Source organism: Thermothielavioides terrestris, chromosome 4 (assembly GCF_000226115.1).
Source record: "Thermothielavioides terrestris NRRL 8126 chromosome 4, complete sequence".
Lineage (NCBI taxonomy): Eukaryota > Fungi > Ascomycota > Sordariomycetes > Sordariales > Chaetomiaceae > Thermothielavioides > Thermothielavioides terrestris.
Window position 1 is genome coordinate 3,005,887 of NC_016460.1, and position 12,716 is coordinate 3,018,602.

General features: G+C 58.1%; 4 protein-coding genes across 4 annotated transcripts; 3 read left to right on the forward strand and 1 right to left on the reverse strand.

Annotated features, from left to right (window-relative positions):
* The first annotated feature begins 301 nt into the window (after nucleotides 1-301).
* On the forward strand, nucleotides 302-2,231 carry THITE_2119706 (glycoside hydrolase family 76 protein). The gene is made up of 2 exons (XM_003655664.1): nucleotides 302-1,246; nucleotides 1,318-2,231. Exons 1-2 carry the CDS (start codon nucleotides 454-456, stop codon nucleotides 1,914-1,916), a joined length of 1,392 nt encoding a protein of 463 aa, XP_003655712.1. The 5' UTR covers nucleotides 302-453; the 3' UTR covers nucleotides 1,917-2,231.
* THITE_2119707 (uncharacterized protein) lies at nucleotides 2,232-3,615 on the reverse strand. The gene has a single exon (XM_003655665.1). The coding sequence runs from the start codon at nucleotides 3,336-3,338 to the stop codon at nucleotides 2,547-2,549; it is 792 nt and encodes a 263-aa protein (XP_003655713.1). The 5' UTR covers nucleotides 3,339-3,615; the 3' UTR covers nucleotides 2,232-2,546.
* Nucleotides 3,616-5,523: 1,908 nt separating this feature from the next.
* THITE_2119710 (uncharacterized protein) lies at nucleotides 5,524-6,926 on the forward strand. The gene is made up of 4 exons (XM_003655666.1): nucleotides 5,524-5,721; nucleotides 5,810-5,831; nucleotides 5,896-5,964; nucleotides 6,024-6,926. The coding sequence occupies exons 1-4, from the start codon at nucleotides 5,656-5,658 to the stop codon at nucleotides 6,812-6,814; spliced, it is 948 nt and encodes a 315-aa protein (XP_003655714.1). The 5' UTR covers nucleotides 5,524-5,655; the 3' UTR covers nucleotides 6,815-6,926.
* A 2,273-nt stretch (nucleotides 6,927-9,199) lies between these two features.
* On the forward strand, nucleotides 9,200-10,978 carry THITE_60220 (uncharacterized protein; the record flags this gene model as incomplete). The annotated part of the gene is made up of 1 exon (XM_003655667.1): nucleotides 9,200-10,978. One exon carries the CDS (start codon nucleotides 9,200-9,202, stop codon nucleotides 10,976-10,978), a length of 1,779 nt encoding a protein of 592 aa, XP_003655715.1.
* Between the last annotated feature and the right edge of the window lie 1,738 nt (nucleotides 10,979-12,716).

Genomic DNA, 12,716 nt, shown 5'->3' on the forward strand with positions numbered 1-12,716 from the left:
GCAGCACGGCATACACTTGGACGCATCTAAGTTATACACCTGATGACGGCTGTCCGGGCCTAACTCCTGGCGTATGATGTCCAGATGTCGTGTGTCTCCCCAAAAGGGGAGCTCAAGCAGAGCAAAGCACCCTCCGCGCTGGTCATGTGGACTGCGCCGATCCTGTTAATCTGCTGGCGACTTTTAATATGGACGATTTCCATGGTTTCTTGGGCCGGCAACACTGCATGAGGGAAAGCTCTGCGCTCATCGCCTGCCGACACTTCCGTGCTAGGGGTTGCTTCACCACAGCGCAGCGGCCGTGAAGCTGCGACCGCCGCAATGCAACGTGATACCAGGGTATGGATGGCATGTGAGCATGCTATAAACACCTGACCCGTGACCCTGTTCTGCTGTCATAGCTCCTCTCTTCAGGAAAGAGAAATCGCAGACTGTGGGGGGGCAGCCGACAGCATGAGACTTCGCCTTCTTCTCGCCCGGGTCTGGCCTCTCTGGAGCATCAAGGGCCTTGCCTATTCCGAAGATGCTCAGCATGGCGATGCTGAGCTGGATTCGACTGAGATGGGCCTGCTGCGGCCGAGGGACTCGGATGTTAGGGCCGCCGCCAAAGCAACCATCGACGCCATGAACGACAAGTTCTACGACTCCTCGAAGGCCAGCTGGTCCCCATCTGAGCCGTGGTGGCTCAGCGGCGTGGCCCTGAGCAGTGTCATTGAGTACATGCGCAAGACCGGCACCAACGACTACGTGGATCAGGTCAAGCATATCATCCAGACGCAGAGGGGGAATCTATCCTGGTGGCCGCAGGGCAACGGCGACTTCCGGGCCGACTCGACCGACGACACGGGGTGGTGGGCGCTCGCGATGGTCGCCATGTACGATCTCACGCAGGACCAGACATATCTCAACATCTCGATCGAGGACGAGGCCTACATATACTCATACTGGACCGACAAGCCTTGCGGCGGCGGCATCTACGTCGACATTAAGAAGAAAACATACAAAAACGCAATCGCCAATGAGCTGTACATCAAGCTCGCCGCGTCGTTGCACAACCGCATCAACGGCGACACCGAGTACCTTGCCAAAGCCGAGAAAGCCTGGTCCTGGTTCAAAGGCTCAGGCATGATTAACGGCGACAACCTCATCAACGATGGCCTGATCTCGTCGAGCAGCGGTGCCTGCTCCAACAACAAGCTTCCCATCTGGACCTACAACCAAGGCGTCATACTCGGCGGATTAGTTGGTATGTAACTGTAGCTTCCTGTTCCATCTTCCCGCCCAACCAATCCTCCCTAACGACCTCCCCTTTTCTAGAACTCTTCATCGCCACCCAAAACACAAGCTACCTCGACGCGGCCAGCACCATCGCCGGCGCGGTCCTCTCCAGTCCGCTGCTGGTCCAGAACGGCACCCTGACCGAATACTCCTGCGGCACCTCCTCCGCCTCCTCCTCTTCTTCCTCCTCCTCCGCCTCCTCTTCTTCCTCCTCTTCCTCTTCCTCCTCCTCCTCCTCCTCCTCCGCCGGCCCCAAAACCGACGAATCCCTCTGCAACACCGACCAGCAGATCTTCAAGGGCATCTTCGCAGCCAACCTGGCCGCGCTCGACGCCTACGCCGTCGCGGGCGGCAACAGCCGGCCGTACGCCTCCTTCCTGGCGCAGAACGCGCAGACCGCGTACGCGCTCGACCGCCGGGCCGGCTTCGTCGTCGTCGCCGCCAACTCCACCTCCACCTCCTCCACTAACACCACCAACTCGACGGGCACGGGCACGGGCACGGGGACGGGCACGGGCACGGGGGCCGGGCAAAGACTGGCCGCCGATCTGTACGACGTCGGCTGGGCCGGGCCGTTCCGCAACGCCACGCTGGCGAAGCAGGCGAGCGTGCTCGGGCTGTTGGTGGCGACTCTCTGACAATGGCTGGAGGGGAGTGAGTTCCGTGGTGAGTTCCGTGGAAGGGGAATCGCGTGTATGGGTGGATTGGGGGGACGAAGGGTTGGGTTGGGTTCGTTATAGGGTGTAAGATTCGTTTTCGGTTTCAGTTTAGAGGAGCGGTTTTGCACGGCCATTGGCATTTGAGCATGGTAATCACCGCGGGAAGTCGACAGGCAGGTACATTTACATATAGGATATCAGCCTATCCGGCCGTGAAGGTGTTGAGTAGGTGAGTAGACTGGATGTGCGAGTTCCGCCACCGTTTGGCCAGGCACCTTGGTCAGACAGCAAGCAGTTAACACACGGTAAGGGTGCCCGAAGGCGGTAGTGAGAATTCCCAAGACAAGACGAAACAACGTTTAGCTAGATAGCTCTGTTCAGGAAACCGCCCGCAACCTTGCGCGCAAGCAAATAACACAACTGTGGGATATCAAAGCTAACGAAAGCTGTGGCCGCCTCAAAATCCTTTCTGTCGACGCTGAACGCCAGACGGGATGGACCCGTCTGGGCGGGTCAACTGGTGTCGTGAGCTTGCTACACCGCTGTTCTCCTCCTTATGGACCTCCCAAAACCCGCCCATACATGCCTGCCCCTTGGCCCCTTCGCCGATCATAAGCTGAACGGCCGCCGGGGGTAGCTAACCCCCTCGACGGCCGCGTTGTCGACGAACCAGCTGCACCTCCCGCCGGTCCCCTCGTTGACCAGCGCGCAGGGCAGGCCGTTCCCTTGCTCAAAGATCTCCTTCAGGACCTCCTTCTTCCCGGCGCCGGTGGCCACGAAGGCCACCTTCACGGCGTGCGTCACGACGGGCAGGGTCAGCGTGACGCGCCTCGGCGGCGGCTTGGGCGAGTCCTCGATGGGGGCGACCCAGGCGCTCGTCTCGCGCAGCAGCTCGTGGCCGGGGAACAGCGAGCACGTGTGGCCGTCGGGCCCGCAGCCGAGCAGCAGCAGGTCGAAGATGGGCAGCTTGACCGAGTCGCGGCTGGCGAAGCTGCGCACGAGCGCCTGCTCGTACCGGTCGGCCAGCTCCTGCGTGTCGTCGAGCGCCTCGGGGTCGATGGTGTGCACAACCGGGGGGGTGGTGCCGTCGGGCAGCTGCAACTTGTCGAGCAGCTCGGCCTTGAGCAGCGCGTAGTTGGAGTCCGGGTGGTCGAGCGGCACGGCGCGCTCGTCGGCGAAGAAGATCTCCCACCGGTCCCACTTGATCGTGTCGGCGTCCGAGGTGGGCGGCGCCAACAGGGCCTGCGCCAGCGTCTTGGGCAGCGAGCCGCCCGAGACGGCCACCTTGAAGACGCCGTGGCGGGTGATGCCGGCTTCCTGGCAGGAGATCACGTAGGCGCGGAGGGCCGGGGCGAGAGCCTCCACGGTTGGGAAGGAGTAGAGGTTTGCTTGTTTCGCCATTGTGCTGCTTTATCTCTATGCGCCGTTGTCACGGTCAGGCGGTGATGGCGGGTGCTGCAACTTGCAAGATTGAGCCGAGGTGCCGGGTGTGGCACGGGGTGTCGACGCAGACACGCCTCGAGTCGGACGGGGGCCGATAAACAGGCTCAGCGCTGTTCCGGGATTTGGCACTTTCGATGTGCGCCGTGACAGCCTCCGAAACAGGCCAATTTCCGAAGTGTACTTGCCCCACGTCAGGAGTCGTCGTCAGTGGTGACCGCAGGTTTGGGGAAAGCAAGGATGAGCTGGCCTCCAGGAACTGGATTTGTTCGTCTGAAGCCGGGCGCGCTGCAGACGGAAGAGTTCAAAAGAATAGAAAGAGGAAGTTAGGCAACCTGCGGTGCTTCTTCAACACGCAAGTGATGAAGCGGGATTTTGTGCTGCGATCTCTGGAGGGGGTCCTGCCTGTTGCTGGGGAAAATAATCTCGGAGGGGTCGATGGAGGGGTAGGTAGTTAGCTCGAGGTAGCTTGCGCTGCTGGGCAGCTTATCTGCTTCCAGGTTGGGCTTGGCTGCTATGCCGGCAAGCAGTTGCTGCCTATCGATAACGGGGGGCAACAGCTCGAGAAAGCGATGATGCCCTTGGAGATGGTGCTGGCATTCAACTTTATGCACAAAGATGATGACCAAATGGTGACTGGTTGGTCCTGTGGGAAAGACGCCTCATTGAGCTTATTGGTTGCCTTTCGGCCTCCGGGAAATCGCATGGAGGCGCCGTTCAAGACGAGAAGGCGGGAGTGAGGTCCTGGAAGGAACAGCTCCGCGCTGACAGGAGCTTCAACCTCAGCCCCACACTGCAGGATTGCCGTTTAGTGTGTAGCTTCGGTTCTCTTTTCTTTCCTTTTCTCTTCTTTTCCTTTCTTTTCCTTTGAACCTGGGCATCCCGTTCTCTCAATGCGCCTGCTATTGTAAGTGTACATCGTCACATACATCTATGTCCGCTGCTCCTTGTCAACTCTCCGCGCAGATCCTGGTGATGCTGATCAGGGGACAAGGAGCGAGCGACCATCAAGTGACGGATCCATGACGATCCTCCACGAACTTCCTTGCCGTCAAAGACTGTTAGTATAGTTCCGGCCGCTCGGGCCCTTGGAATAACAACGCCGGAATATAACGTACGCCTTACAGTGGTGACAAGATGTTACACCCGCATATGCAAAAGACACGAACTAGCATCTAGTGTAGGGCCTCTTCCGCACTGCGGGCTTGACCACTTGTATATTTTGAGAGCAACCATCTTCGGCCTGCCGACGCGGAAGAGCACCACCCAGCGCCACCACCCTTCCAGGTGTACTGTATGTAAGGTAGTGCACACTCCTTTCGGGGTTCCTATCCAGAGCATTCCAGAAATGTGGCACCCCCAAGAATGTGGGGGTGGCGGGTGGTGGAGCGGTTCGATGTTGGGGGTGTACGGAGGTGTGGTGATACCTTTCATACCTTATTGAAGCCTCCCGTCTTCTCCACAACACCGTTACCACAACAGTGCATTTTGCCGTTGAAGGGGCGCGAAATGATGTCGGAATCGTACGATAGGCTCTCGCCAAGAATTTGAACTCTGCGGGGAAGACTCGGAAACTGAGATGCGCAGTTACAGTTGTGTGCCACAGTAGTGTACTGTACATACAGTCCTGTGGTACTAACAGAGACCATTACAGAGGGTTATGCACAGTAATGAGCTCCATTGGACTGCCTCGCATCGGACGAACCAGTGCATGAAGTTCATTCAGGTCTGAATATAATTCAGAAACATGAGACCAATCCTCATGAATTCACCCGCCTCAGATGGCGTGTAACCACCGCGGTAACCCGGAGTCGGTAGGTGTCCAGCGGCTTGCGCTCTCTGGCCCGGGGACCCTGTGAGCAGAGGAGCTTGAAAATTACGTCATAGGTTTTGAATTCGCTCACCCCAGTTGCGCTCCTGAGGGACCTAGCCTAACAGCAAAGCTTGGTACATCCTACACTCCTTCACATATTTGCCCAGGGACATGAATGGATATGGGGTCAAGCTCGTTGGTAAAACTGGCGATGGGCTTTTGTACACTACAGCGCCAAAAGGACGTCGTCGTTCTCGATCCCAGGTGAAGCGTTGCCCCGAGAATGTGTCAGCCAATCAATATCCGAGTGTTAGAATTCCCGTCCCCGAAGGTGGATTCGGGACCGGGGCCCAGATTATGCTACCTTCCGGCTTCCGGGACCGGCCCCTGAGGACCCCATAACTGCTGCCGTTTTCATTCAATCCAGCCATTGATCGACCCTCTTTGGCAGATCCAGTCGCCAACATGACAAAACCAAAGCATCTCACTGGCGATATTGCCGCTATCAACGAGTTCATCGACCGCTTTGATGTGAGTGTTGGCAGCCGGCAAATAGCCCCTCGTCATTGCTTGACGCTCACTTACTCACCACCGCCACCGCCGCCACCACTGGGGCTAGACCTTTCTGCTAGACTGCGACGGTATGGAATATCTTAAGGTACAAGTTGGTCAGCGGTCGGAAGTTGACTGTTCTTAACTCACCAGGCGTAATATGGACCGGCGACCATGTATTCGAGGGCGTTCCTGAGACGCTGGAATTGCTGCGGTCCAGAGGTCAGACCGGTGCCTGCTGTCAGAGTCGAGTGTCTCGCAAGTCGCTAAACCACTGCCAGGCAAGAAGATTGTGTTCGTGACAAACAACTCGACCAAATCGCGCCAGGAGTACCTGAAGAAATTCACCAGCCTGGGGATCCAGTCAGACGTCGAGGAGATTTTCGGGTCTGCCTACTCTTCAGCCATCTACATCTCCCGGATCCTCAAGCTGCCGCGGCCCAAAAATAAGGTCTTCGTCATCGGCGAAGCCGGCATCGAGAACGAGCTGCGCAGCGAAAATGTCCCCTTCATCGGCGGCACCGACCCGGCGTTCCGGCGGGACATGACGCCCGAGGACTTCAAGGGCATTGCGGACGGCACGCTGCTCGACCCCGAGGTCGGCTGCGTGCTCGCCGGACTCGACTTTCACATCAACTACCTGAAGCTGTCGCACGCGCTGCAGTACCTCCGCCGCGGCGCCGTCTTCCTCGCCACCAACGTCGACTCGACCTTCCCGATGAACCACAACTTCTTCCCCGGCGCCGGCGCCGTCAGCACGCCGCTCGCCTACGCCACGGGCCAGCAGCCGCTGGCCCTGGGCAAGCCCAGCCAGGCCATGCTGGACGCCATCGAGGGCAAGTTCCGGCTGGACCGCGCGCGCACGTGCATGGTCGGCGACCGGCTGAACACGGACATCAAGTTCGGCATCGAGGGCCGCCTGGGCGGCACGCTCGCCGTGCTGACGGGCGTGAACTCGCAGGCCGACTGGGAGGCGCCCGACGCGGTCGCCGTGCCGGCCTTCTACGTCGACAGGCTGAGCGACCTCCGGGCGGCAGCGGCACAGGAAAGTGCGCGTGCGCCGGGTAACTAGCGTGGCCTGGGAGCTCGCATCGCGGACGCCTGGAGGGACGCGTGTGTGGCGTAGTTGCCCAGTGTCATCGTACGGGGTACCACGCCTTTGGGGAGCCTTGCGGCGCGCGTTGAACTGCGCGGTCTGAACTGCAGTAGCGGCTGCTTGGTCTTTGCTGTGTAGACTCTGCATAGAAGCGACCAATAGATCTGGGTTTGTCTAGATCCGCTGCGTGTAACTCACCCTAATTCTCGGGGTGCATGTTCTCGGGGTGCATGTTCTCGGGGTGCATGTTCTCGGGGTGCATGTTCTCGGGGTGCATGAGGCGCAGCAAGAAAAGGTGGGTGGGACAGGAGCAATACGCGTACTTCACAGCAGGCCTCTGATCACCTCCTATTCTTTTCACGTTTCCCTGCCCTCTGATATTAGCCAATTCCACTCTCATCGTTGGTGATGCGGATACGTGAACATATGTGTAATGCCGTACGTAGTCGGCGTCTGGCTTTCTCAGCATACGGTGGTAGATGCTACCTCGGGCATTCTTCTCGGCATGCTGGCACTCGACTTCCCTTTGGTAGATCAGGTAAGGTAGGGAATGATGTGGTGGGCGAAATCGGCCACAAAACTCGCGATACTTTCAATGCCATACCCTACCTTCCTGACCTAAACAACATGGTCGACTGACCCGGAGCATTCGGGAAGCATGCCTCGTAGACTGCCCTCCCCCCCCCCCCCCCTTTCCCCGCCCCCAATCACTGTTGTCTGTATTTCTTACACCCTAGATTCCGGACACCTTAGGGAGTCCGGGGGGAGGTGATCATGCGTCATTATCACGACATGCAGCTTAAACCTTCATTGAGAGCCACAATGTTGGTCCGCCCTGCCCTCTCAAACGACTCTCCGACCTACTACTGTAAACTACTCCGTGTGTCGGGACGTTAACAAGTCGGCGCAGGTCAGGGTGCATGTGGAGGGGTGAACACGACCGCAAGACGGGGAAATGACGTAGTGCCCCTCGTTGGTGATGGCGGGCGACCAATGGGCTGCTGTCGCCGCCCTGCAAGCCATCTGCTGGAGCAGGACCCTGAGAATCTCGGACTCCCGAGTTGCTGCTGGTTTGGTGGGTGAACCGTGGTTGAGTGGCACCAGGGCCTGGGTCTGAGTGGCCCGGGTGGGTCTCTCGCGCAGGGTCTTCTGCCGAAAGTCTCGGCCCCTCCTCAACTTACAACGCCACAAAGGGGTCACTGGCTCCTGTAGTGTAGTGGTTCGATCTTTGGGTAGGTATGGATCGCTTGCCCTCGGGCGGTGCCGTAGCGCCACCAAACGACTTGGGACCGTCTCTGGAAGGTTCGACTGGCGAGGTGACTACCAGGTACGCAGTCCACTAGGCACACCAATCTTCTCGACTTTTCGATGTGTATCGGCGTGGCGGCACCAAAGGAGTCGCCCCTTCTGGCCGCAAGTGCCTGTCAGGTGGATGCCTTTGAGGAGCTCCACTGCGCTGGAAATAGGTACACTACACTGCACGGTCCGACGTGGGGTGCACGATGACGGCACCGTAGCATCTTCTCTATACCAAGGAGTTTCCCTGGTGCAGTGCCTTATGGAGTTTAGCCCAACGATTTCCTGGCAGGAGTGAGCCGGGGAGCCCTGAAAGCAGGGAGGCCGGGTGGCACGCTTCCTTCCGTGGAACTGCCCCAGCAGAAGGCTTGCAGAGTCCCAGGGCTGCCTTGGTTTCATCAAGCTTTGAGGGCAGAGCCTTCTGGACCACAACAAGGAAAAAAATCTGAAGTGAAAAAAAAAAAAAAAAAAAGCGCCAACCTGGAAGGTCTCACGACCTTGGTGGCACCTGCGCCCCAACAGTTGTCCAGAACCTCCCTGCAGCTTCCCTGTACATCGCATCACACTGTATTCTGCGGCCGTCCCCCGGGAGGGTCCGGGAATATTAAGGCTGTGACTCTCTGGGGTATCCGTCTCCCGGATCGAGCCTTCCTTTCTCGTCGCCCTGCGAGCCGCCCAACCAGCGGCAGCCCCACCCAGCTCTTTCCTCGTCTTAAGACTTGAAAGACTGGAGAGATTACCTTACCTATTGCAGGCAGAGATCCCCAGAAACCACGACCCCTTGGACTCTTTCTCACCAAGCCCAGCCTGTTCACAACCCTACGTGGGGGACCAACACCTGCCTGTCTCATCCCCCGAGGTTCCTTCCTTCTTTCCTTCCTTCCACTTCCCACACTTCGGACGGCATCCCGCCAGATATTCAAGCCGTCCGAACCCTTCTCGACTTTCGACCTCGCGGCCTGAGTAGTCCTGGCCTGGGCAGTCCCTTCCGGAACCCGCCATGACCTTGGCTCCGTTCCTAGTTCACCCCAACTAGTAGCAGCTCCCCCCGGCCCCTGCGACGCAATGGACAGCTCCTCGCCTTCCGTCCTTACCGATGAAAAATACCCCCCGCGGGGGCCCCTTCTCGAGCGTCGCCAGCAGTTGAGCGATGCCCTGGCTGCATCCCCCTACGACTTGATCTTGTACCTGGAGCGAGCCGTTGTTTACTCCAACCTCGCCTACCCCGATCTGGCCGCCGGCGATGCCTACCGGGCCCTCCTTTTGGCCGACGAAGTACGCGACGAGAGCTTCGAGTACCATGAGAGAGCTCGCGAGGTTCTGCAGCGCTACTCGACGACCCCCTGTCCCGAGGTGCTGAACCATGGCTCACTTATCGAGGACCTTGATCGGCTGGCTGATGATGAGCGCGCGGAGGCGGCGGCGCCTTGCATCCGGCTCGCCAATCTTGCCTCCGTACGGTGCTTTCAAATTCTCTCCCTCAGTCTCCTGCTATGTGGCTGTCTACGGAGCGCGCTCAGTTTTTGCGAAAGGGGCCTCAGTCAGGTGCCCCACAACAAGGAGCTTTTAGAAATTAGAGGCTACATCGAGCAGGTCGCCAGGAGGAGGCTGCGGAGGGGGCCGGACGAGCCGATCGATATCAGCAGCCTACCTGACCGTGGCGTAGTCCGCCGGGAGGTGTACCCCTGGAATACGTACGAGCCGGACCGCTTCTCCGAGCAATCGCTGTCGTATCTCAACCAGCAACTCTCCGAGGTCGCCCCCAAGTGTGAAGTCAGGGTCTCCAATCTCCCTGTTTTGCTCGACGGCGAGAGCAACACCGACGGTTACGAGATCGTCCCGACCTGCAAGCAGCTGGGCCTCTTTGCCAAGGAAGACATTGCGCCGGGCGAGACCGTCCTGAGAGAATATTCGCTCCTGACCGCCAACAACCGCCACAAGGAATCGACTTGTGACGCCTGTGGCACCGAGCTGCCCCCTCTGGGCAGCAATTCCACGGCCGTGAGCTGCCCGGACTGCTACGACACAATATTCTGCGACGAGTTCTGCTTCAAGAAGGCCCAGGAACTGTACCACCCTGCTGTTTGCGACAAAGATGTCGACTCCATCGCAAAGGACCCCGACGCCAACGACATTGACCAGTCTCTGTACCTCTTGCTCCTGGCGCGCCTCCTTGCCATGTCGATACATCAGGAGATCCACCCGCTGGAGGTGCCGGAGATCAAGTACATCTGGGGCGACTTCGTGTCTCCCGCTCTGAACGATGTCGACGGCTCCGTCACCGCCGAGCCCCCACCGGAGTGGACGCTGCCCTTCTCGTTCAAATACAACATCGAAATACCACTTCACATCCTCGAGAAGATGGACGTCGACATCTACGCGACCCTCGAGGAGCACGATCTCTGGGTGTTCAACACGGCTTACAGCAAGTTCCGTGGCACTGCCTCGGCGAGGAAGAACCCGCGGGACGGCCGCCCCGACGTCGCGGCCGTCCATCCCTTCTGGTGCCTCGCGAACCACGACTGCGATCCCAACGTCACCTGGGAGTGGGGCGGCCGGATGGTGCTATGGGAGCGCCAAACCCGCGTCGTTGGCAACCGACCCGGCGGCATCAAGGCCGGCGAGGAGATCCTGAACCACTACTGCGATGTGGATCTCCCCGTGCAGCAGCGGCGAGAATGGGCGCAAGGCAGTCTCGGCGGTTGGTGCATGTGCCAGCGGTGTCGAGATGAAAAGGCAAAACTCACAGATCATACGGACGTGGCGGATGGGGTCAGCGGAGTGAATGAGGGGCGCGAGGTGGATGGGGTGGATGGTGAGGGTGATATGCAACTTGATCAGTAATATGGCTTGGATGTGCAGTCCGGAGGGAGCAATAGACCGCGAACGTGGGACATAGAATTGACCGGCGAGGGACATGCAGTTGTGATTTTGGATCATTTCGGAGAATACCCCAAGTTAATGCGGTTTAGACACGAGTGGACTCTGATACATCACCTACTCTCCATAGAAATCTGAATGAGAAAGAACACCTCCCTACTCGACCATGTACGGAACTAACCTCCCTCCTTACCGCAAGAGGGTGACTTGCTGAGAGTTTCAGCGATCTCGGCATCGGTTTTCGGTTGGGATCAGGAATAACATCCGGAGCAGTAAACAAAGTAATCCCATACATCTCCCGCTCCACCGTAGCAACCCACCGCGAAGATCTTCAAGGGCCGACCGTTGAACAGCCCCACGGGTAGGTACGCGGGTACACTAGTGTAGTGTAGGACTCCGTGACAGGTTGCAAAGAGCGTGGAACCAGCCGATCCATGGTGTAAGGTTTACTATTTTTTTTTTTTTTTTTGACTATTATTTATTTAGCCATCATTTGTCCCTCGACGGTGCGACATCCAGTTCCATCAGTCCAGCGCAGGCCTGTCCTGTGGTGTTTGTTCATGTGGATGTCCCCGTCCTCCTCCCAAAGCCATTTCTTTGTCTTCCATGGCTTCGCTTGCTCTCCGTCCGTCCTTCCTTCCGTCCCCCCCTTGCTTCCTCCCTTACGTCCTTCCTTGCTTCCTGCCTTCCTCCCAGAGCGAGTCAATCAGCCAGCCACCCAGCCAGCCAGAGCAGAAATGGAAAAGAAAAGAAACGCCGACCGGCTGACAGACACGACTGAGTATCTGTCAGACTGACTGACTGACCGACCGGCCGACCAGTCCAGTTCCTCAACCAGAGACAGACCAGACCAAAGCGTGAGCACCACGGATATATATATACATAGAACAACGCCGATATCCTGGTTCCCACGGGTAAATAAGTGCGCCGCCAACCCGACGGGCGATCCCACTCCAGCCTGTCCCATGCCATCCCATACCATCCGAGCGATGAATGAGACTGCACAGCGGGAACGGGAAGGATAAAAACAGAGTAAAAAGAAAAAGAAACACTCGCCGGTGAGGAGTGAGTTGAGTTGAGAGAAAAGAGTAAGAAAGGAAAGGTGCGCAGGTAGGCATATACAACGTCGAGTCCCAGCTCATAACAGAAAAGAAGAGAATAACACAAGAAAGGTTGAGTAAGAGGACCAGCTATACAACCAGTCAGCTGGCTTGTCCCTGACCACTCCGTTCGGACCCGTTCCTCTCCCGGACCGAGCGCGCGAGGAGTAAGCTGATGTAATCCAAGGTCTCGGGGTCCTCCCACTCAGCCCAGGACATGTTCTTTTTTGCCGGGCATTTTTTTTTGGGGGTTGGTCTGATTGACGCAGCCAGCCATCGTTTCCTTCGTGAATTACAAATATGTATGAAAAAAGGGGGGAGTCAAGCCTGTAAAAAAATTTCATAAAGCCGTCGATGGTGTGGAGGTTGAAGTCCGCCACGCAGTGTTGGCACCGAATTTGAAGTTGTGTCGTCTCACCGCGTGCAACAAGATGAGCCCACCTCGGTTTGCCGATGTGCTGTGAGGGCCGAGCTGCTGATGATAACGCTTATAAGACGATAATGAATGAAGGCAGGCTGCCTCGCGGTCGGTATAATAAGAGGCGGTGCTGAGCTGTGTCGGCAGTGTGGTCCCTACCGCTCGCGCAGCAATGGTGGAGGGC